The 25,494-nt window shown below is 47.2% G+C and overlaps 1 protein-coding gene across 5 annotated transcripts in view; it reads right to left on the minus strand.

Annotated features, from left to right (window-relative positions):
- Nucleotides 1-756: 756 nt before the first annotated feature.
- The window catches only part of LOC108101880, a 32,047-nt gene continuing 7,309 nt past the window's right edge, over nt 757-25,494 (minus strand). For all 5 annotated transcript variants that reach the window (XM_017206423.2, XM_017206420.2, XM_017206424.2 and 2 more), the window contains 4 exons: nt 16,910-17,671; nt 2,679-3,364; nt 2,230-2,387; nt 757-2,164 (listed from right to left, as the gene is read on the minus strand). In XM_017206423.2, the coding sequence (XP_017061912.1) occupies nt 1,182-2,164; nt 2,230-2,387; nt 2,679-3,364; nt 16,910-17,671 (2,589 nt within the window). In that variant the 3' untranslated portion in view covers nt 757-1,181. The remainder of the gene's footprint in view (nt 2,165-2,229; nt 2,388-2,678; nt 3,365-16,909; nt 17,672-25,494) is intronic.

Below are 25,494 nucleotides of genomic sequence, written 5' to 3' on the forward strand. Positions count from 1 at the left end.
TTTTTCGACCACGGCCCCTCCATCTTATCGGGGGCTTACGTTGCACACTTGACTATATCTATCGTACATATATATGTCTTATGTGGCGCATGGTTCTATATGCTGGTAATGCTTCCGTTCGCTACCCGAATCCCGAATCCCGATCCGAATTGACGGACTTTATTACGTTGACTCCCTCCAGAATGTCGGTCGATGAATCTTAAAGATACGTTTTACTGTGCGCTTTACATACTCCTCTCTTTTCCATTTTGGCTCTTTTGTTTTCTGGATTATACAAATGTTTACGTTTCTCCTATTTATGTTTAAACTAAAGACATTTTTAGACACTTTTGCGGCTTCTTTTGGTTTTCATTCCCGTTAATTGTTTAATGTTAATTAAATCGCTCCCACTCGCTCGACTATAGTATTCGACACACGCAATCGCATATGCACTCGTTAAACTAATTAAGTAAAGTTCACGTTTCGCTTTTCTTTTTCTTTGAAAGGTGGTTGATACGCGGCTTCTACGCTGTTCTCTGGCTGAAAATGTGACTGCATTTCCCGCGGCATCGCTGTCCTGCCTCGGATTTTCTTTTGTTTTCCTCTAATCGCTTTTGCCGTTTTCAAATTTTAGTCTAGTAAATTTGGATGCTCTTTGTTTTCATTCATCTTTTTGTTTTTTAGCTAACCTAAACTTGTCGTATTTGTGTTCGCCAGTAATTAAATTATTAACTATTTATGTTCTTCGTCGCTATCCCCTTTTATATTTTAGTTGTATGCGTTTGTTAAATGTTTTTGGTTTTTTTTTTTTTTTTTGTTTTTCTTTTATACTTCCGTTATCGTTTATCTAAAAAACCTATTCTTGTGGCAGTTGCTTTTTGTTTAATTAAATATTCATATTCTTTGTTCTAGTTGTAATAAAATATGCTATTTTGGTTTTGTTTCAATAGAGATTTATAATTAATTCATGCTTGTTTTTATTTCGTTTGAAAGAGGACCATAAATATTTAAGTGGTTTCTGTTTTACGTTTCGTTTAATTCGTATTCCGTGGATTTCTGTGTGTTTAGCTGTGTCTCTCGTTCGGCCCTTGCCACACCTACTATGCATTATGCATCGTAATCGCATCCGATTTAGCTATTATTAGTGTTTCGTCCTCGTTCGATTCGCATCCCCTCCACCGACCGCTTACTTTCCGCAGGCACTATAAGGCGCCGCTGCTCAGGCAGCGCCACCATCTCCGCCACCAGTCGTTGATGTTGTAGTTGTAGTAGTAGAAGTAACGGTAGTTCCGCGTCCTTACACATCCTGTCCCGCGGCTCAGCGATTGCGAGTCCTTCGAGCGACTGGGCGGCTCCAGCTCGCCTTTGAACTTGCTCCTGCTGCTGAAGAAGCGCACTCTGCTGCAGGCCAGCTTGTAGGAGGGCCAGGACCTCGCCCACAGCCACCCAGACTTGGGCTGCACCACTGGGCCAGTGGCCGCCTCCTTTGGCCGCTCCCTCCTGCCCGCGGGAGTCTTCGACCCGCTGCTCCTGGCCCTCACCAGCTGCTGCTCGTGGCAGCTGGCGGCGCAGGCGGCGACCGCCGGCTGACGACTGCGATTCCGGTGGCCGCCGCACCCGCCGCAACCGCTGCTCCACTGGCAGCTCCACCGCTGGCGCGCCGCCCCGCAGCTGCTCAGCAGGCCGAGCAGGGCGCTCAGCCAGACCAGCAGCTGCGTGGGCGGCCTGGCCACCGCCTCCGTACCGGAGGCGTAGTACGGGATCGTGCAGCGGGAGGTGACGCTGGGCACCACGGCGCAGTCGCCGGAGAGCGACGCCTGCGGCATCTCGCCCTCCTCGTCGTAGTAGAAGGTCCCCTCGTGGCGGGCGTAGTACGGCAGGCGGTCGAGCAGCGACTCCACCGCGTCCGGGTCTTCGCCGGGCTGGCTCACGTTCCGCAGGGCGATCGCCACGCTCTTGGCCCGCGCGTGCTCCCCGGGATGCGAGCTCAGCGAGATGGTGATGTTGTGCACGCGGCGCGTCGAGTTGCCCGAGCTATCCTGATCCTGATCCCGGCGAGCCTCGCTGAACTCCTGGCACACGGTGCAGATCCCCGAGGCCGGTCCGTTGCAGTAGCTGTAGCAGCAGTCGTTGGGCCCGTAGCTCGACTTCTCCAGCTGCGCCCCGGTCTCGGGAATGTTTTGATCTGGCGGGGATCGGAATAGGAATCAGTATGAACTATAAACTGGAGGGAGGGGGGGGAACACTCACCTAGGCAGAGAAATGTCGGCTCGCCGGCATATTGGGTGGGCAGCGCGGGGGCGCGATCGGCGGGCAGCAGGTAGGGGCACTTTTGTTCCACGGTTTGGCAGACGCTCAGACACGGCCGGATTCGACGCCGCTTACGGAACTCTGTCTTGCGTGTTGATCTGTGGGGTGGAGGTTAAGATATATCAATCAGATAACATGGAATCATAGCTGAGTTATTGTGTAATATAATTTGCTGATAATTAGTTAAATAATACACCTTTTTAATAAGTTTACAAATCAAGAAGTTAATTGAAAATGAATATGTGCTAAGAAGAATAAAGATTTAATTTACTCTAAGGGTATATGTATATAAGGAACATGGAACATAAACATAAAATATTCATATCAATAATAACTACATCATTTTGAAATTAAACTTATACTTTTAAATCATCTCAAAGCTTGCTCACCTCTTCTGTAGTTTTGATATCACTGGATCCGTGGCTCTGGGATCCGAATTATTGGCAGTCGATATGAAATTATTGGATTGTTGTTTGGCCTCAGCCTCCGTATCCGTCTCCCCATCCCTGTCCCCGTTCCCGTCCCTTTCGCTTTCCCTTTCCCTTTCCGTGTCCTTATCCTTATCCTTATCCATATCCGTTTCGAGCTCGGAGCCGCCGTCGGGTGCTGGTTCTTCGTCTGGCGCCACGCCCCCGTTCCCGTTCCGGTTGCCGCCCCCGGAGAGGAGGGGCTCCCCTCCGCGACGGGGCTGGGAGAGGCCAACGGCGTCGTAGAACGTCTGAGCCAGGTCCCTTCGAGCAGTCTCCTCCTCGCTGCGGTCAATGTCCTTGCTGGCCTGCGAGTTCGCATTCGCATTCGCGTTCGCATTGGAGCTCTTGTCATGCTTCTGATTAATCTGACGCTCGTTCATGTTATTGCCGTTATTTGATTTATTGTTATTGCTGATTAATTTCAGAGATTTATGCTTGATTCCGTCCGCCGGACCCGCTGCACTTCTCGCCGAGCGCTTGCCCTTGCCGCCCTGCCCCTGCCCCTCGTCCTTCGAACTCGGCTTCGGATTCGGCTTCGGCGACACGTCCTTTGGCTCGGCGAAGTACGGCACCAGAGTACTGCAGACCCAGCGACGATATGCTTCCTGCAAAACAAGCAATTGAAAAGGCTCATCAATTATGCAGGTCCCTGGACCACATTTAAATTATTTCGATCGGAATGGGCTCGCTTTTGTGTTGTGAAAGTTTAATTGAAATTATTGAGTTACGGCTCAATTAGGGGCTTGCCAGCGCATCTATATTTAATATCGTATTTATATGGTAAGCAATGCGCATTGATTCTATTTTGTATGAACGGATGTTAAAGCCAGAACTTGAATGCAAAGAAAACTCATCTTTCTTAGCTCTCATCTGAATAACTTAGCAAGAAATTATGTACACTTTTTTACGTGGTTTTTAAAAGGTTTGTTAAGGGCAGGGAAAAGACTTTGATTTTTTATGTTGCTTATCTATCGATTGTGCAGATACACAATAAACACTCTTGAAAAGCGATGAGCAAACTTGGCCATCAGTATTTTCATAAATATCTGCTGAATCGAATCTACTATATACTGCCATTGAAGTGCACTTCACTCAGCTTTTATACTCAGATTTTGTATAAACAGTTGTGGAAATTTCTCCGTGTGACTCTGAGGAAATTCGGCATCAAATAGTTGCCATTTCGACAGTGGCACACTCCACATATTAATTTTGAATCCCACCACCCATCTGTCCATCCAATTTTCCCCCGTTTCCACCGACAGCTTTTCATTTGGCAGCCAATTTGTTGGAAGGTAGGGAAAATATTTTTGCTTATTCTTTGCTGCTGTTGATTTTTGCTGTTTGTTGCTGGGAGCTCTTGTTGTGATTTTCTATTCTGTCAGAACTATTGGCGTAGTTTCCCGGAATTCGCCTTCCCCCTCCCCCTTCCGCCAGCCCTTCGCTTTTGCCCATAACTGTTGGTCAAAGGCAAATACCAAACAAACAACTCTTCGCAGGCCTGCAGAGAAATTCGGTTCAGGTGAAATTTTTGCTATTTGCCAGCATTTCTGTGGCTATCAATGTGTCTGCACTGCCATTACATTTGCCTGCCAGGACGCCAGTGGAATTCTGGTATTCAGTGCGGGCTTCAGTGCAGAATTCGGAGTGAGGGACAAAAGTCATAGGGCTTTCGTTTATGCATACACATTTACGAGTACGTATATGTCGGTGGTGGTGTCGGTGATTGGTGGACAGGCAAAGGAGCAGGAAATGTGCTCAATATTTATCCAGACTCCTGATTGCCCCGAGCTAAAGTGCAACAAAGTGCACTGATTGTCTAAATCAATTATCGAATATCGAATATCGTGCTCATGTGCCCTGAACAAAGCACTGCTGTTGGCAAAGTCAGAATGCAAACACAACACTAATTGAATTAGCCCCGGCCCCGCTCAATTCGGCCATAATGCGCCTTGGCTCCGATTTTACCTACCCGTGATAACCGCAAAGCGAGCACCGCATTCATAAATCACGTATACGCACTGTTGCCCTGCGGCTGCAGTTGGCAAGGCTAATTGTTTGTGTTTGCCGCCGCTGTCACTGCGGGCGCTGGTGTTTGCGGCCGGAAAAATCTAAAATTATTCCACCGCAGCAGCATGTGTCATTATCTGAGGTGGCCAGACTTCTATTTCAACCAAATCGGCGGAGGAGTTTATTCCCCCGCGTCATGAAAATGGCCGAAACAATGGAGAGTAGTTCATCGAGAGCTACACTCGTTTTGCTTTGGCCATGAAAGACGACGACCTCATAAACTCAGCGAGTGTCTGGCATTAAACCACAAACGAATTCAAATAAATTTACCCACGAATGTGTGCACTGTAAAAACATACGTACTCTTAAGCAAAAGAAATCCACTATCGTAAATAAGTATTTGAAAACAAACCCCTTGTAAAAGTTTGTCAGAAAAATACCTTAGATCATTAGGAATTTTTAACCAAAAAGTCAAGCAAAATCACATGCTTTAAAGATAATTGATTTAAGTTTCTCGGTACACATATGGATATATTTAGCCTAAGATGGCTGTTGCTGTGGCAACTTTGGGCCCTTTTGGCCTGCGTGGGCGGGCCCGTCATCGCATCTTCCACTCTGCCACTTGCCCCGCCAGCTAAATTATTATTTAATTACAAAAAAGTATTTCCCATTAATAGGACACCGGCGTGTAGTGTTCTTCGCGGCGAAACCAGCCGTGCAGCCAAGCAGCCGAACAGCCGAGCTGCCGAGCCGCGTGGCATGTGGCATGTGGCATGTGGCACGTGGAGGATAACTTGAGCCGGCTGTCCCATCTGCCACACTACACGGATATGTGCGGATGGATACATGTGCGCCTGCACTTCGCACTAAACGAATTCCGACGTCGAAATAAAAAGTCTCAAAGGGGAACTCAATTAGAGGGCCCACAGGTGCGAAGTTAATTGGAGCCCGGGCTGCGAAAAAGCCAACTTTCGCGCAGAGCGTAGGAGCTGCAAAAATCATTCCGAGTCGAAGAAGTGGATTTAAACCCGGGCCAGAGCCCGGGCCCGGAATCCATTTAAGCCTGCCTTCATTTAAATGCGGGGCGCAAAAGTCATTCCGCACGCAAAATCCCGATTTTCGTCCTTTTCGGCCATTACGCCAACATGACACCGTCCTGCAGCCTGCAGCAAAAGTGGGTGGCTCACAGGGCAAGGACGAAGGACGAGGGACGGGGGAGGGGGTGCGGCACACATGCGGGCAGTAAATAAGCCGGAGTTATGCCTGCCCATCGATGTGTGACCTTCGCGCCTCGTCCTTCGTCCTTCGCCGCCTGTCACCCGGATTGGCCGGATGGAAGTGGGCATATAGGATGCGGCGCTGAGGGATCGGAATTGTGGCTTAAAATTTTGCAAACCCAATATGCGATAATGAGTCGCGGCTGTGTGTGTGTGCGTGTGAGTGTGTGTGTGAATCCGATGAGCAGGGCTTAATTGGAAATTCAGATTAGGCAATGAAATTCTAATTTCACATATTTGCTTAGTGAGTTGGCCAGAGTTTCGCCGGTTTTACAGCCAGCCATATCAATAAGAATAACGTTTATGTCCGCCCCCGACAAAATATTGTAACTTTCTTCGCTCCCTCGTAAACATTAATGGCCAACCTAAGGGTTAAGGGGCGCCAGAGGGATGCGGGTTGGGGGTAAGAGGTCACAAGACATAGAAAAGCGACAACAAAGGATGGGAGTGAGCAACCTTTGCCACTGACCATCAGTCAGTCAATGACCGTTTCATATGGCAAATAATTGAATTTTTGTTCGCCTTTTTCAAAAGAAACCAAGGCAGAGAATTCTTTTTATATTTGCCAAATGGAGCAGACATTGCGTGTGGGTTGATTTACGAGTTTTCAAATGGCTGCTGTTGCCGTAGTCGGGTTTTACTATCATAATTTCATAAGCCGTTGAACCAAAAAAATAACGCAAACATTGCCCGGGCGCATGAGTAATAAAGAAAATAATAAATATATAAATAAACCACAGGGCGCAACCCAAACAACATGGCGAAAATTATCCGACTTTTTATTGATACGGCAAGTCGGCTTGTTTTGGCTGAGTAGCCAGCTTATTTGTTTATCGATTACAAGTTCTTTCTCATTTGTTCAGTTGGGTATGAAGAAGTCCTCTGTTTACCCCAGTTAATGCGATGCAAAATATTGTACATTATGTACTTGTTCTCTAGATTCCAATTTGTTGAATATTAATTATTGATATATATTTCCAATGTTTTATGACACGATAAACTCGCTCCACGAAAAAGGGTTTTACTTTGCGATTAAAACAAAGTGCAGTAGTTAAATTGACTAAGCGACCAACTTGTTTACTTATCGCTTTCAGTATTTTTGTTTCGTCGAAAGCAACCTTGCCATTTTGGTTGGCCAATAAAGCTCAATTATGATCATTGAAAAAACAAAAACTATTGAATGAAGGAAACCTATTTACGATGACCAGCAAAATGGGAACAACTTTGTTTGCCCTTGCATATTGTTTGCGCTATCGATTCCCCACCACTCGCCCCCAGTCAATCCCCAATTCGATTGGCCGGTTGAGTGTATCAAAGTTTATGCTCCTGCATTGGCCTTCAAATTCATTCGCAAACTGGCTGAGACATAAATATTTTATGGCTTTCTAAGCGCACTCGTTCCGCCGCCAGTGCGGGTGGGAAAGCCCCAACTTCAGCATGAATTTAATACACTTTCATGGGGGTCCTGGCTCACTGGCTCACTGGCCCACTGCCTGACTGGCTGAATGGCTGACTGGCAGGATGGCTAGATGGCTAGATGGCTGTTGTGGTCGAGGTCCTGGTCAGTGTGTTATGGAAACGTGACTGAATTTGGCAAAGATTTGCGCAGCACACAAAATGCCCGGCCAGGACTGTGTAATGTAATTGAGATGGCGCATACGTACTACTCACTACTGCCACTACCACTTTCACTACTATCCTGCAGATTGGAGACCTTCACACACACACACACAGAAGTTAGGCTCTGCTCGTATGTATGCAAATAAGTTATGATTTGATTTGTACCATTGCAATGCATTGCAGTAGATTTATGAGTAGTAAGAGCCGGGCATTACAGCTTTCCGACTCTTTCGGCTTTCGGTTCGCTCTGGTTCGGGCCATTTCGATTTCGACTCCGATGCTGTTGCCAATTTGCATAATGGCTCACGAAACGATGCCTGCGCGCGTGTGTGGGTGTGTGTGTGTGTGCGTGAGCGCTTCGCAGCCCCAAAAAGCCTGCTACATCTTTTTATATGTGCAAAATTTAAAACACATTTATTAAAATTCACTCCATAAATAACAATCAACGATGATTTCTACGGCCATTAAATGCAAATTCGAAATTTTTCCGGTTATTGTTTCAGCAGAGTAAATACTTCAATTATGTCAACTCAAAACAATAACCATTCGAAGGGAATTTATGTCGACTGTGCTGAATAAGAAAATATGTTGGTTGACGAAATAAAGTGGTTGGTTATGTGGGGAGTAATTAACAAATTGGATATTTCATTTGTCAAAAAAAAGAGCTTGAACTCATTAAACACGAATCTTCAATTAAATCATACTTCCCATATATATTTAGTTGAGCTTAAAGTGTAATAGAGATCCCCAACTTTTTCGAAAATGTCCAAGAAACCGTGGCACTTAATTGGAATACATCTCGCCAGGAGTACATGAAGAGCGGTATTAAAGCCAAACTTGCAGGGTGTCTTGTCCGAGTGGCTGTGTGTGTGTGTGTGTGTGAGCTTGCTTATTTTGTTAACCAGCTCAAAGTGGCCCGGCCACAGTGGCTCCTCGCCCACGCCAACGCACTTGACCAACTGTGCAACTGTGGAAGGCAACTGAAGAGCCGTGGAAGTGTGGAAGTGTGGCACGTGTTGTCGCATTGGCTATGGCAATAAGCAGAGCACACAGCGTGCACCGCCCCGCCTCCTGCGCTTAAGTAACGGCCACGCCTCCTCCGCCGCTGGCCCAAGGATAAACTTTTATTTTCCATCCATTCGGCGAGTGTGTCTGTGGGTCGGTGGGGTTCGCCCGCTTTCTCGCTATCCCGCTCTCCCTCTCTCCCGCTTTCTTGCATTCTTGCCGAGCGGTTTTTGCAGCTTGCAAGTGCCATTATGCGCCCCCCTTCGGGGAAAGCCCTTTCCCCGCCAGCACTTTCCCTCCGAGCGCTGTGTGCACACTGGCGTGTTACTGGTTTCTGTTTCCCTTTCGTTGCTGGTTCATTGCTTCGTTTGTTTTGTTTGCCACACGGTCACGTGTTACCTCCAGAGTGCAGCGCATAAAGCTCTGGTACTCCGGACTCCGGACTCCGGACTACGGACTGAGGGTATCACCCATCCCAAGCCATTTCCCCGACCTCTACGTGCTGCATCCGACAAATACGAAATTTAAAACCGCAAAATCCCATAACAAAATGCCAGAGCTGTTGGCGCTTTAACGGGGCTAAGAGCGCGGATGGTGGTCGGCAGTGGACGACCAACGGGGCGGATGAGTGTTTAAAAGGGTGTCGGCCCAAATTATCATGAACATTTTTTGGCACATTTGTTCAGCGGCTGTCCGCATTCATTCGCCGCCTTTCATAATTGTCTGTTGTCAACCCGAGGTTCTCGCTCCTCGACGCTTATAAATCGCCAGCAGACTCGGCTAATTGAGCAACAAAATGCTGTCCTAGTCGGAATTTAATTGCCTGTCATAACTGGCCAACAACATTTGCTATTGTAAATATACACTCTTGCATTTATGTGTGTATACGTGTGCGTTTTCATACCCGGAATGTGGTTAAATTATTCAATTAACGTGTTTGCTTTGAGCGCCGAGCTCACTCGCATTCTGAATCATTTTTTGTCAAACGCGAAACAGTTGAAATGTCAACCTCCAACCCTTTTTCCCTCCTCTTTTCCCCATTTTCCACCCCTTTTTTGGGTTTGTGTGTGGCGGAGGGGAAAAGAAATTTGCATATTTAAGTGAAATTTACGTTGTGGCTGATGTGAAATGTTTATGACGGATATGTTGGCCGACAAGTGTTGGAATTTATGTACCCAGCGCTGCATACATGCATAAACATTAAAGCAAACACTCACTACTCGCTGCGAGTATATTCAAACAGATAATGACCACATTTAGGGGCATTCGGTGGGGTTTCCATTTCAGCAGGCCTCCTAATTAGCATTTTGCGCTCCTTTCAGCGAACCAGTTGAGTTGTCCGCTGGAGTTGGACAAACACATTAGTTGGCACTTAATTAGGCGGGGACCAAAAAATAAATTCTTTGGCCACAACGAGTTAAACTTATTACGAAACCTATGATCTACTTAAGAGATATATTTCAAATCAAGTAGAGACTTGTGGATCGTTTATGATGTGAATATTAATTTCTGAAGAACTTAAGAATTTCTTAAGAAATTAACTTAAGAAGGATTCAGTTAGGAAATAAATTTGGTTTGAAAAATCAAAAAGATATTGTATATTTTTCTGTGCATCTGCCTCAACCTTTTGGCGGAGCTCTGCTCCCGGCACCGCTTATTCTGCCGTAAATGCTGTGCTTAGTTTGTTTTGCAGCTTCCGTCCGGTTGAGTCAGTCAGCCGTTGAGGGCGCTGATAGAAACCCGGAGGATGCTGCGCCTGTTTGTCTCTGCACTTCCCATCGTCGGCCATTGTGAAAGCGTCTGCTGCCCCTGCCCCTTGGATCCTGCCTCCAGTCCCCCTCCATCGCCCGGGGCGATGCCACTGATTTGACAATTCAAATACAATGGATGCCAGTGGCACACACAAGTAAATAATGCACAAACCGAGCTCAATGTGTTGGGCGAAGTCGATTTCGCAGGACGAGCGCGGGAATAAGCGGGCGGAGGGAGAGGAGGGGAGGGGCTGGCTGCCTTGCCACGTCTGCAACATTTTGCCGGGAAGAATGCAGCCATGCCTGCCAATGGGCTAAAAAGACATTCAGTCATGCCGGGTATGTTCCACATTCGAGATATGCAGCATGTGCAATTCCTCGAAAGCCGCTTAACTGACGGCAAATATGAATTGAAAGTTTAATTAAAAATAAGACGCGGAAATTCCCATCGAACCATGTCCGACCCAATAAATCACACATATGTAAATATCCGGGGGAATATGGCCCATTTGATATGAGCTACTATATGTGGAAACGTTTATTGGTAAATAACTCTACACGTGAATAGCGAGCACTTAAGGTTTAAACACGACAGATGTTACTTGTTGAATTAGAAAAATGTAAAACGAATGACAGAAAGTAGGCACTGTAGGCTTAAGCAGGACTTATCGAAGACGTATACATTAAGGGACACCCTGCGAAGGTTAATTTGTTGGGCAAGAACGATAACCCGCACGGCTATCCATTTCGGATAGATAGATTCGAGCACAAAACAATTCCGAGCCGACTAATTTGCTCATTAAGCCTCGACAGAGGCTGAGTCATTGGCAGCTCATTACAGGCAGTTAAACACCCTCACCAAGCCATACGCACCGCACACACACACACACATACTAGCTGCTATCCAAACACACACACACACACTCGGGAAGAGGGTGTGGCATAATTTTGGGAGGCGGCTCACATGCTGAGCGCTAAGAAGAAGCTAGTCGCAAAGTATGAATGACGCTAATGCCTGCCACCAGTCAACTGGGGAGCGGGTGTCCCGAGTCCTGCGTCCTTCGTCCCGAGTCCTGCGGCCTGGTCTGGTGTCCTGCGAGTGGGCGCTGAGTGGAGTGTATTGCAGGGTAGCTTAAGTTGTCGTAGCCGCGTATCTATGACGTCAGCGTGCAGCGAAAACCGCAAATAATTCATTGGCCTTTGTTTGGCCGCAGCCTTAGTCTCGTTTTCGGGTTCAATTTACAGCTTTTCCCGGCTGCACAGAGCGAAACTGGTTAGCTTTTTGCTTCCAATTGGGGAATAGTAATTGCAAGAATTTCAAAGGATTATACAAATTAACACTATACCTTCTTAGGTAAGCAATCAGCAGAAAAGACTAATGAAACTGTTCAGAATCCCATTCAATGTATTTTTAATTTGACTAAAACGAAATTCGATACACAATATTCCCCTCGAATATCGCTACTCCTGTTCACTCGTTTTTTTCTCGGTGCATTTGACTAGAAAAGGCGAGGTGACAGACAGTGGGGGCGAGACAGAAACAGAGAGCGAGCGTAAATTTAAATAAATGCTTTGAAGCACACTAAAAGCGATTTATCTTTGTCGATTGTGGATTACGAACATGCCCTGCCCCGCCCCTTCCCCCGCCGCCCATCCCGGTCACCACATCCCCTGGAAAGAGGGGAAAAAAACATTTTTCATATTGTGTCAGCAACGAGCTGGTCTCCGTCTGTGTGTATGTGTTTGTGTGTGTGTGTGTGTGTTGTCCCTATTTGCGAGTGTGTGTTTGTGAGTGGGATTGTGCGTCTGTTTGCACAAAGACTTGTCAGTCAACGTGCAGGAGCAGGATTTCAGGGGGGAAGGACCCCGAAGACCCCGAGGAGCACAAGGAGCAGCTGCTGCCCTCGCTACCCTTTTGTCTGTCCTGCGGTCCTGTCCGCCAGTCCGCCTGTCTGTGTCCTGCTCATCAGGCTTCGTTTTATTGATTAATCGTTTGCCGCTGCCTAATGCCGCTCCTTCGACTGCTTCGTCCTTTTGGCCACATTAGCGCCGCTTCTCCTTCTGATTCTGCTTCTGCTTCTTGCTCGAATTGGCCAATTTTGCGCTGCATTGCGCCATTCATTCGGCGGAGAGCCCCTTTAACCGAAACTTTTGCCTGAACTCAGCCTACACGGCGTATACGCAATACTTCTGAGGGCTGAAAGCGAAAGTTGCTCCGCTTTTCAATGGGTCTCGGGGCTAATCAGAATCGGGGGAGAAAGTATTATATGGGCTGGCTGCGGAGGGAGGAATGTGACCCAAATGACGATTGCTGGCTAAGCGGAGAAAGCCAAACATTTCTGTATCGATTGTTGCTATTTTCAAGACAATCCTCTATGGCGAAGAAAATACATTTCATGAAAAGGTTCCGAAGTACACCATCCCTTACGAAAGTATTTCTTAGTTAAAGTATTTAAACATATTTTCTTTTTCATTAATAGGAATCTATGAACAAATAGACCAATCGAAACTAAAATACATTTGGGCGTATTTCTAGCTGACTCAAAGGGATATTTATAGAACCCAGCCGTCAACCAGTGAGATCCCATCTTGCCCTGGAATCTCGGCCAAATCAACTTTTTCTCTAATCCACCGTGCACCGCAAAGTGAAATCTATCAATCTGGAGTCCTGGGCCAGCTGCTTCCGCTTCCACGTCCTCCGCCACTTCCACCGCCAGCCCGGCAGGATTATAATCTGGAAGATGTGGCGCCCACGCAGAACTCGATAAATTGCTAGATTGCACAAAGTGGCAAGCTGCGAAAGAGGCGAACAGGACGAAGGAAGCCGGGCCAAATGCCAATGCAAAAAAAAGGTGGAAACAAATGCGGAGGGGGAAAGATTATTGGAACACAGAAACACAGAAAGTTTTTCTCCTGGCAGTCGTCGCACACATGTGTCCAGCCGCAAAGGGGGCGGGGCAAAGGACATGGGGATCCTGCGCGATCCTGGGCAGCAGGAGCAGGAGCGGGGAAGTGCGAAGCGGACCCAACAGAACGCGGCTGTAGTGTAATACAGCTCAGTGTTGTCAGCTGTCGCCAGGCGACAACAGCAACAAATCGTTTATGGCCCAAACACCTAAGCAAATATGTGAGTGTGTGAGAGAGGGAGAGAGAGAGAGAGCGTTATCCTTCGCAAGGATGTCGCCGTGCCAATGTGAGGGTGTGTGTGTGTGTGCGACTGGCGTACATAAGTGAGAATGCGTGTAAAGTGTTTGTAATTAATCATTTATGAAATTACGCTACTTCCGCTTTTGACAATTTTCTTTCGCCGACAAAGGCGCTTTTATACCCAATACCTAATACCCAATATCAGCCAACCATAAGCTTCCTTGGCGCTCCTTCGATGACGTAAGGTTATGCGATATGTGTCTATATGTGAAATGCAAATTTGTACACCCTGCCGCAGAGTATATGAAACAAAAAGCCGGAGGGGAAAGCAAAACCAGCGAGAATCCTCAGCATTAAATCGCAATCTTTGATGGAAATAGATTATGGCAGCAAACAGTAATGACTGCAAACATCGATAAGGTTTTTGAATTTGCAAGTAAGCCAATTTGGAGCCAATATATGCAAAAGGTTAACTAAACAATAGGTGCTTAGCTCAATTGATTAAATTAATCGGAATCAGCAGATTGAAGAGTGCGTTGCAATCCTTGAACTTTGGCTCCATTGTTCTCAGGTGAAGTGAAAGTTTCACTCTTGCTCGATGCAGAGGTCAATGATTTATTGTGGCTTTGTGCATAATAAAGTCGTCTCATGAATATGCATGTGTTGTTATGCTCATCTATTTTTGATTCATTTGTAGAAGGCTTAATTGGGTTTTAAGCAAAGTGGCAAATATTTATTTTTCCTTTTCCTAAGCTTAATAAAGGCAACCTATTCTTGGTTTATCAGCAATTAAATTTGCTTTGTGCATGCAAATGAAGGTTTGGCTTCTTGCTAAAAATGGCAAACTATCGAATCAGAGATGTGAATACTTTACTCTTTTCCTAAAAGCCTTTATGTAATTATTTTGGGGTCAAGTAAACCATGTCTCCATCAAATGATGCTTTTTCCTTATAATGTAGTCTTTGAAAACGATTATGTTCTCCACAAATATGACCAGAATAATCGAAATGCCGCAATAATGGGACCACCAACGTCTCTCGGTTTTCAAGCGGGCTCAAAGATGGTGCGTGCTGCACCCAAAACGGTTTTCCAAACCGCAACTGAGGACACAAAATGTTGCCTTGAAGCCTGTGTTCCGGCCAATGGGTTTTCCCTTTGCGGTTGGCCGCAATGTCAAGCCTTTTGCGACTAATTAGACGAACTTGCGGTCGAGGAAGGTGAGTAATCATAAATAAATACAGTATGCGTTTGCCAGTGCTGTTTGAACGAGTATTTAAATCGGTTAACTGGACCATAAGTCATATCACAGCCCAGTGATACCGATACTGGCGGGGCCAAGTCCAAACTTTGTTCGGGCCATGTGCAAAAACGTGTTTTGTACTGGAATCTGGCCGTAAGGACGAGGCTGGCACTTGGAAAAGCCAAGGAACCCTCTGCTGAATGGCCGAAAAGAGAGAGGCGAACGGAGAAGCGCGCGCAGTTGAAAATTCAAATGTTTCTGTTGGAAATTCCTATGGCTCCTGTCGGGTCATTTTGTCAGTTAAGCCAAATTAAGGTCTTAGCCTTTGAAACATTATGAAACAAAATAGTTGCCAAGTCAACTGGTCCGCCAGAGGAATTCCATGGAAATTGGGATGTGTGTTTATTTTTGGGGAATATTTTAACAAAACATTGGCCTGTTGAAACTTATATAAACTGCGAAAAAGTTTGCAGAATCCCCAAAGCCAGGGAAGCTGAGAGAGAAAGCGAGAGAGGGGACTAGCCTGTCAGAGAAAGAGAGAGTTCCCCGCTGACACCGCAAGAGAGAGAGGAAGATTGCCTGGAAGTCTCTCTTCCGCTCTCTGCCAACTAATTTCCAGACGGAGAGCGCCATTTTCGAACTAGAATTATGTTAAGGCTGCTGCTCTGCTCTGATTCTCTGCCTCCCCCTCCCCAGCCACCCCTTCTTCGACACCTCACCCCCCTGCAATCCGTATCCTTCGGTTAGTTTAAAGCCCTTGTTGTTGTTGCCTCTGCGGCTGCACAGCGCATTAAATGTGTGCCACCAGGCGTATGCGTAATTTAAATTTAAATTTGTGTGTGTACATATGTCTGCCCCTGGCACCTGCAACCCACCTGAGCCCTCGTCCCCACTCGCACCTTGTGTATTTTTGGCCCGCGTTGTTGTTGTTTTGTTGCCGTCTGCTTAGCATTTGCCTCAAGTTTTGTTAATCAGCGCAATTCACATTTCTGTTTTTCTGCGTTCTGTTTTCCTTTTTTTTCACATTTACAGCCTCCATTCGCCGCTGCTCTCTCAGAGATTTCGCAGTATTCAAAAGGTTTTCCTTTACCCACAGAAACCCTCATTAGCGTAGTCATTGTTTCAGCCCAGCCCCCTCTAGCCCCTCGCCCCGCGCCCCTTCAGCCGTTTCAGGTTTTCAGGTTAAGGAAAGGAATCTCTGGCCGGCACTCGACGAATAATTACCAATTATATGGAACAGACATCAAATATGCAACCGAAATCTGGTGTTGTTACGTGCGAGGAGCAACTGCAGCCGCGCTTAAGTGCCACAAATTAACCGCAACGCGAAGTCCTGCGACTCTTTCGTCCTTTCCCCTTAACCCTCCCCTTCCCTTCCCCTTGCCCAACCCAGCTGGCCCATAATTACGAGACTGAAATATGAATCCTCGGACAAGAGTCCTGGCTCTGGTTATGGGCCAACAGCGGCGTGAGTCCTCTGCACTGAGAGAATGGCCAATGGGCCAGGCTGGCAGTTTTTAATGCAAGCAAGGCTTTGTTCCTGGCGGATTAAGGCTTACTATTTTTGACATTTGCCCTCGCTGGGGGAATGTAAGCTTTCGCCGACCCTTGATAAATAGATAAACTTATAGACCTTAAAGGCTTAACTTGGTCCTTTGGTCAGGCACTGAGAAAAACGGTTCAGATTTCAATTTACTGCTTTGCACTTCGACTAAAGCATTTACTCTGGAAGAGAAGAAACCATTTCGATTTGTTGCTTTTGCCTAATATCCTTTCTCAATGCGTAAAGTTCTAATAGAAATTCTTTTTTTCCTATCTGAATTTTTCCTCAGTGCGAAATTGCTGTTTTAGGACCTTTGGTTTTGGTTTTGTTTTCAGTTTTTCCCTTTTTCGCAGCTCAACTTTAATAATTAATGAGCAGCTAAAAATGTCACGCGGTGCGGAAGAGATTCGGCGTGGCCCAAAGTGGAAAGTGAATGGGGTTGGGGCTTAATTGGGTTAAAGGGAGTGGCGGGCGTGGCTCGTTGGGGTGGGAAGGCAGGGGATTAGATGGGTTAAGGGCCAAGGAGTTCGGGGAAGAGTTTGCTACTTAGCTCTACTCACCTTGCAGTCGTCGCACTGGTTGATCAGCGAGTAGACCTGCCGGCAGTCGAAGCGGAACAGGATCTCGGCCAGCTCGCAGGTGATCCTGTTGGCCAGGCCGTCCACGTCGAGCAGGTCGCTGAGCACGCGGACGCACTCGCTCCGGTTGGAGAGGCTGGCGTTGAGGGCCAGCGTGTGCAGGGCGCTGAAGACGCTCCGCTCGCAGCAGTTGCGCAGCCGCAGGACCCTCAGCCGCTCCAGCAGGTGTCCTGGCGTCGGCAGGCCGCACAGGTGCTGCGGACTCGACTCGGCGGAATCGCCCAGATATTCAAGGCACTGTTGTTGCTCCTCCTGCTCCCGCGCATCCTGCTGCTGGACCAGGATCGGCTCCTGGCCGTGCAGGTGGCTGTAGGCCAGCGTCGGCTCCGGCACCGCCTCCTCCGTGGTGGTGGAGGTCAGCGACCAAGACTCCTCCGCCTCTGCCTCCACATCCGTATCGTGGATCTGGTCCTGGTCCTGGTCCTGGTCGGTGGTGGTCGTCGGGGAGTTGCTCTCGGTGGCGGAGTCCCGATCCATCGCGTTCTCCCCACCGCGCCGCAAACGCATCTGGGCTGTCTTATAGTTTACGAAGTACTTGACTTTATTGTTACTGGTGGCGCTCCGCTTCGCCTTCGAGGCCGCTGGCTTCAGTTGCTGCTGCTCGGCGCAGGATCGCGGGCAGGTTGGGGGCCCGGGTCCCTCATCGACCCAGGCCATGGGCAGTGTGCCAGCCGAGCACTGACCCTGCGGGCGAGAGAGGATCGAAAGGGGAATTAGACATTAGGATAGAGTAACTGGGGTTAAATAGATCAAATTTACAATCACTAACAAGTCCTGATTAAATATTTAAACCTTTTTCAACAGATCGTAATGCTTTAATACAATAGATTTACTATTATTTGCTTGAAATAAGTGAACTCGTGAAATACCAAAACTAACGTTTACTTTCCCCATTTACCTAGCATGAGTAAAAATTTGTGGAATAGGAGAAACCCATAAAAAGACAGTGCATCCGGAGTAATAAAACTTTGGGATGCTGGCCAAAATGACGCTTCTAGTAGTTGGCAACCCACAACCCTGATTTAAGACTGACAATTGAAGAACACTGTTAACTGGAGATTCTCAGTCTAGATTTTATTTGACACTTAATCTCTTAGTGTGAAAGTGCTGAGGGAGTGGTGCCTGTGGAAAGCTGATATTAAAGGGGGCGAATTTTCAAAGGAAAACTTTTCGGGAGAATTCAAGAAATTTGTGTCCGACATTTATTTTCAGCTTAGGGCGGCAAAGGCTTCCAAGAAAACCACCGACTTGATTGGATAATTGCAGACCGCAGCCCTGACCTACAAATTTGACAGCTTGCTGCAAATTCATTCACTTTTATGGGAATCTGCAGCACCTAACACCACTTCCCCCATCAATTAACTGCCTTGTGTGATTTAAAAATTAAACCAACCGACTGTGATAGCCGTGCAAACACATCCACCACCCACCGCCCACCTACCACCCCCCGCCCTCTGCCCACTGCCAACACACTCGGGGGAAATCCAACCCGACGGGGAGCAACAACAGTGTGCAGCAGGAAAAACAAAAAGCTCACTGGTATATTGGAAAAGTTTTGCTGGGCTAACAACAACAGCAAAAGTCATAAAATGCAAAAAAAAAAAAAAAAAAAAAAAAACAAGTAAATAGAAGCCAAAGCAGCGAACAACGAAAAAAGAGGAGCATTGAGTGCATAAAGAGCTGATGTTTTTTGTTATTAAAATGACCGCACTTCGTTGGAATTTTCCACATGCTTGCATAAAACTCAAGGCAGCGGCAACAACAACAACGAGAGCGCCGAAGGGGGCGGAAAGTGGGCGGGGAGTACGGCTAGTACGCGTGTCTGCAGAATTTCCGTAGAACACTTTACGGCATTTACTATCAATATTGGAGTACCGGAGCTCCTGCTGCAGGAGCTCACCGAAGTTTGAGCTGCAGCAGGAGCTTAAAACCCTTTGCGATTTAATCGTTTTCCGGTTATAGCATGCATATTTATGAGCCAGGCAGAAAAAATTTATTTTATCCCGATTGTTGGCTTCCGCCTCATATTGCACATCCGCCAGAGATGCTTACGGACTGCAGCCAATGTGCTCCGGATTATTCAATTTAAAGTGAAACCAATTTCGGTCGAAAGCCATTCTAATATCATTTCGCTCCTAATTCAAATGGATTGTTTGTGCAGGCAGGTAATTCTTTTATCCGAAACTTTTCCAAAATTGAACACACATTCAATTTTAAAGCTGGGAAACCTAGAGACAGCTCTACTTATAATAAATAAGGCCAATTGGCAGCTCATAAGAAACCGAACCGTTCAATCGAAAAGGTCAACAATTTCCGTTGCTATAAGCTCCTTAGCAAATTTTAAATATCAGCTTAAGCCCGAGTAATCCGGCTGAATGACAATACGGGCATTATTCCCTGGAGTATGCACCGGAAAATCTTCGCTTTTTTCGCTCGCTGTCGAGCTGCCAACAAATTCAGAGTCGGAATCAACTTGCCCGCTGCGATGACCCTTTGAACTTTCGGGCTGTGAGTAATATGCAACAATCAACAACTCTCAATTGCTGCGTGTCCTGTGCGCCGGGCTCTGTGTTCTGAATGTCCTGTGTGCCCTTTTCCCCAATCCCCCCTTCCGACCCTTCCGACCCCCTTCGCAGCCAGCACCTCGCTCTCCCATCCCGACGCTCAATCGTTTTCCATGTTCCCGGGGCAATAACAATAAGCAGCAGAGAATTTCACTTGCAATACGCACAAATATGCCCAGGCCGTGGGGCTCGCGGGGGGCGACGGGACTTAACTCAAATGAAAAATCATACAAAAGGGAAACTAATACAGCAGAGCAAACACACACACACATACAGAAACACACCCACTCACACACAGGACACACAGAAGGACGAGCACGTGTACGAGCGGCCATTGTTGATTTAATGGCAGACCAGCTGCGGCCCAATGCACAACAATGCAGATGGGAAGGGGGCTCCAGGGGAAGGGGGAGGGGGAGGGAAAGGGGGCTGTACTGGGGTAAAAAATAAAGATAAATTCTTCAATTCGCAGCAGGCAAAATAAGAAATTACAGTTCCTGCCGGGGGCGGAAGTCCTGGAGTCCCCGGCAGCCCCCGAACAGCCAGCCACTCTCAGTTGGCCAACTTTGAAAACTTTCCAATTTCTGCTCGATTGCAAACTTCGCAGTGAGCAGCGTTTCGCGTTGAAGCGCCACTAAAACCGATTAATAATTAACTTGAGCGTATTCTGGCGAAACGGAAGTGAACTTCACATTAAACACTTTGCGCTTGCCTGAATCCCCATAACTTCGTACGCACAGCAGAACATCCTGCAGACTGGCAGACTGGCCCCAATATTTCCCCACTCGCAAGTGTTAAAATCCATTGGCCATAATTGTCTTACCGGTTTTCGGTTGCATGAAGAGCATATTGAATGCAGTCGGTTGGCAGTGAGGGCAGCATGAAATATTCATATCTGGCCGGAGAGTAAGAGTGAAATTGCAACAGGAATTCCAAGGGCCAAGGCTTCCTGGCTGGGAGCTAAAACATTCATGTGTGCTGGACACTCGCCAGCTGTCCAGTTGTCCAGCTGTCCGACCATCCCCCTCCCACTCCCACTCCCACTCTGTGAGGAGGGTAAAGTGTTCTTATGCAAGTTGTCATTAACTTGGCTGTGGACCTGAAACTGAAACTGACTGACAGCCAGATGGCTGTGGACTTTGGGCTTTGTCGCAAAGGCAAGTTGCATGAGCAGCCCCGCCACTCAAAACATGCTCTCTGCTATAATATTAATTCAGAAGAAGATGGTGATGAAGTTAGAAGTTGTAAAGGTTTTAAGGATCTCTGCACTTTGTATTTATTTACCATTAAATTTGATCTGTTTCGAACTCAGCCGACAATCACAATTTCAATCACGAACTACCTCTTAATTATCTAATCAATACATAAAGCACAGTTTCTTTCCGTGCAGCCACCGCAGTGTCCTCTGTCCTCGGTCCTCTGTCCGCCCTCCAGGACATTGCACACGCCCCGGGAAAGGAGAATGGGGGCGCAAAAAAGTCAGACAATGCCGGCATAATGGAGTATGCATTATGGCTAATGGCACACGCCTACAACTACACATCGGTGCCCTGTGTAGATAGCCGGGGATGTCCTTTGTGGCCGGGATCCTTTGTGCAGGTTGAGGGTTCGCTGGGAGGCGGTGGGCGGGGCCGCAGAGTCTAATAAGCCGAGGTCCTAAATGCTTAGACAATGAAAATGGACTCGGCCCCAGCACAATGATGTCAGTCGCAGGAGCGGGGGTCCTTTGAGGTCCAAGGAGGCGCTCTCTCTGGCCACTTGACCCACGACAGCCTCAACCCAACGACAATCTCTGATGGACGTGTGACATCGACCCACCGCCTCCGCCTCCGCCGACGGTTAACCCCCAGTTGCCCCGAGCCTAAGGAATTAATGCCTTGATTAGTTGTGCAAGCGGAATATTATTCAAAACTTTCGCCGAGTGCCGGGGGCAATTGAAATCCGTCAGAGCCTTCTCGGCAGCAGGAATGTCAACTTGTGCGCCCAGAAAGGGAAAACGCAAAGTGCACTTGAGCTAAACACCAGCAACATCTGCGGCAGCAACATGCAACATGCAGCGTGCAGCATTCAGCATTCAGAATTCAGCATACAGCTTTCAGCAGCAACTACAATGGCAAACGGCAAACGGAACCGACAACACTTTAAATGTTACAGCTTAACCTCGACGGGCAATTCAAACAATGTCCTAGCCCCTCCCGTCCCCTGCACACACACATAAACAAACTCACACACACCCGCACACCACATGTATGTGTGTATGTCAAATTTTAACGCCTGTCAACAATGCAGGCGGGAAAAAAAATGCAGCGGCAATGGAAACGACAACAACAGCCCAAGAACTTGTCGCAAGCAGCACTCAAATTTTCAAATGCATGCATACAAATGTGTGGGCGAGCGATACCCTTCCGAGCAATCCGGCCAAAAGGACAATGCGAATGTTCGAGCCTGGTCCTGAAAAGTACAATTTCCAGGAACCAGAAGCAATTTGCTTCGGGTTGGAGCTCGTGTGTCTGGGCCAAGTTCAAGCCAACACTTGGATTTGTCGAATGTTTTTCTCCGAAGTGAATGGGTTCAACAGGGATACTTTCTACGGAGGTAAGTTGCAAAGTGTATCTATGAAGTGCCACAAAGCTAAAAACCTTTTTTAGGCCCCTTTATTCAAAGAAGTATCTTAAAAGGGATTTGGTGGACATGGAAATATTTTGAGTGCAAAAGCTAAAATCAAGGCCGGAGAAATCGAAGTAGTTATGCCACTGACACATTTGCCTGCTAGTTTGTGATTTGATTCTCATCTACTTCATATTTCCACGTAGGTATGCAAGCCTTAATGCTTTGCAGATGCTCTTTTTGCCCAATCTCCTTCCATTGATAGTGTATAGTGTATAGTATCGTGTTGCCAGCACTTGTTCAAATCCCCCATAGAGGAGGTATCGGATATTCGTTTGTTGCCGCATTCTCGCTTGGATATTTATGCAGTTCGTCAGTGGTGTATGGTTTTGTGCATGGCTGTGGATGTGGATGTGTTTTGCAGGAGCGTAAAAAGTGACAGGCGACACTCGCACACTTACACTGGGGCAGGGGATGGCTAACACCCACAGGCACACAGATACACCACTGGTACACAGATACACAGATACTAGGATACATGGATACAAGCTGGCACAGACACATGGCCGCGTTGACGTGGCTGAAAGCCGCAAGGGACAGGCTTTCCGAGGGGAGGAAAGCGGTGGGTGGTGGGTAGGTGTCGCAGAGGGCTGGGCGTAGGCAAATTGTTTGTCACATGGGCGGCCCACCTCCCGATCGACCCCCTTTCGGGCTCACCTTGATGCTGGGTGGAGCTCGCAGCCGTTTTGTTGTCAAAATCATAAACATGAACCCGGCCACGCCCCCATCGCAGCCATTTCGCATTGTTTTGCACATTGTCGAACTGCACTACTGCACGCACTTGCCAGCTGCATTGCTTTGCATAACAAGTGTAATCCTGCAGCTCAGCCCAGTCTGCCCCGCAATTATGCAACAATTTTCGATGTGCAATTGGCAGGCAAAAATGGCAGCGGGCGAGCGAGAGCTTTCACTTGTGGCAATCAGATGCGAATAAGGTGGCCAGCAATTTCGGCTGCCCCCACTCGCCGGATTAAGGAGGAGCGCGGCTGTGCCCGCAAAACACCAAAAAATCAGGACCAAGTCGAGCCGAGAGTGCTGTCAGGTCGTTCAGGACAATTACAGCTCGTGCATTATTCAGCAAGGACTCCCAGCGGTGTACTCGAACGAGACAAATGGCTTCAACACGCAACTAAAGTGGCCGAAAGGAGGGCGGCATTTTTATGGAGTGCCTGGCCGGGAATTTGTGGCATTTATATTTGATTTGGCAAGCAATTAAATGTGCCTCGCCTGGCCGCAAATTCCAAATTTTCTCACATTCCGTCATCAAATATTTGCTAGTTTCCAACACATTTGGCTCATAAATAATTTCCGTTTTTCCACAAATTCCTCTTTGTAAGAGCTTGTTTATTCAATCAACCAGTATTTGTTAGTTTGTTGGGAAGTTGCGCATTGATTGAGCAAGAATTACAGATCGGGTTAGTTGGGGTTTGTTTTTTAATTTACTGTTTTTGAGGTGGCAAACCTTTTCGAATACAATTTCCACCTCGGCAGCCACTTTAATAAAACTATCTAGCCACAGAGCAGAGCCCACATTATTTACCAATCAATTATTCCGCCTTATTCTAATAAACACACCGCTTAGGTGTTGTGGTTAATGCGGGAATTATGTTTCACGGCCATTAACAAAGGCGATCCATCAAGTTGAAGAGCTCGCTGGCGGGGCTCGTATCATTTTAATCATATTTAAACAGCGCCTGTATTTATCGCTCATTATTTATGCATATATCAATCTATATGGCCACGAGACCCCATTAACGGGCAAACAAATGCCCGAAAATTCGTGGAAAGCCGCGCCCAAAAAGAAAACCGCACAGAAAGGAACACAAAAAAGGGAAGGACACTGGAGAGGACGGGGATTAGAAGGAGGAGGAGGAGGAGGAGGAGGAGGGCTGTTATCAAGGCAAAAGAGGCGACGCACCTGTCTGTCTGTCACATCACATATTTGTTTGCCTAACACACACTCTCACACACACACACACATAAGCACAGGCGAACGAACACTCGCAGGATCAGGCGCCTGTCGTTATGCCACACAATTTTATCAACATTAATTTGTCAAACATTTACCGGCATTTCTCGTGTGCAGGACTCGCAGGAGGCGAGTATCCTTCCCTTCTAATGAGAACAATAAGTTGAATGAATTTAATGAAATGAGATGTAAACATGTGGACAGCTGTGGACAAGCAGTGAAGAGCAGTGTGGAGGAAAGGACCCTGGCCATTGTTGGCAGCCCTCGCATTGTCCACCCCCCACCAAACACCCCCCACACCCTCCGCTCCACAACTCGCTTGTTTTCGAACTCGTAATGAAATTCTTGAGTAGAAATTCATTTTGCAACTTTTGCTGAAACAATGCTCATTGAATAATTTACGCCCTGCGCCAGCACAAATGAAAAACCCAAATGGGATGGGAAAGCGAGTAGCGTGTGGAAAGCGGAGAAAGTGGAAAAAGTGGGTGGGGGTGCGAGATTGAGAGGGTGTGGAAAACTGCAGCAGTGCTCCACTTAGTGAGCTCGCAGTCCCCTGGCGAATCTACGTGCTCGGGGTCCAGGCGCTGGGCATAATTGCATTAGCCGGATGCGCTGGATGTGGCTCCCATTTCCACTCCCATTTTCACTCCAATTTCCCCTCCCTTTGCCACCCCCTTTCCTTCCACTTTCCCTCCCACTGCCACCCCAGGGCTAATGTAATTGTTTTGTGTATTTAGCCTGGACATTGCATTCAAGTATCACGAGCCAGCGACCTGCCCTTCCCCACTGCCCCACTTTCCCACCTCGTCGCCTCGCCCCCTAATGAGCCAATCAATGCACGCGATTCCGGCGAGTTGGGAAAACTTCTGGCCCCGTTTGACAAGCTCAAAATGCAAATTGTTGGCAATTAACGTTCTGGGCGAATCCACCACCAGCATCTTGGCCCGGCTAATCTGCAGGCAGCTAATTAAAGTTCGTCTGTGTCTGCCATCTAATGTGCAGACATTTGAGCCCAGACTCCGAAGCCGGACCACAAAGAGCTCCTCATCAATTATTTGGCTTCGTCAATGGCCAATTTTAGGTAAGTTCTGGAGATTAAGTCATGAGCTCAGGATGAAATCGCATTATATTAAATTTGAGTGCTCGGAATTGATTCACAATAACACGTCTTGGCTTGATAATCAGATACACATAAAACCCTAATTAGGTAAAGCTTCTTATAGAAATTCATCAAGAGAACTAAAATGTCCAATTCATTTTGGGTTTAAAATATATACAATTGTATTTTGCAATTATGTTTCCTAATC

This window comes from Drosophila ficusphila, unplaced genomic scaffold (genome assembly GCF_018152265.1).
Source record: "Drosophila ficusphila isolate 14025-0441.05 unplaced genomic scaffold, ASM1815226v1 contig_414, whole genome shotgun sequence".
In the NCBI taxonomy this organism is placed as follows: domain Eukaryota; kingdom Metazoa; phylum Arthropoda; class Insecta; order Diptera; family Drosophilidae; genus Drosophila; species Drosophila ficusphila.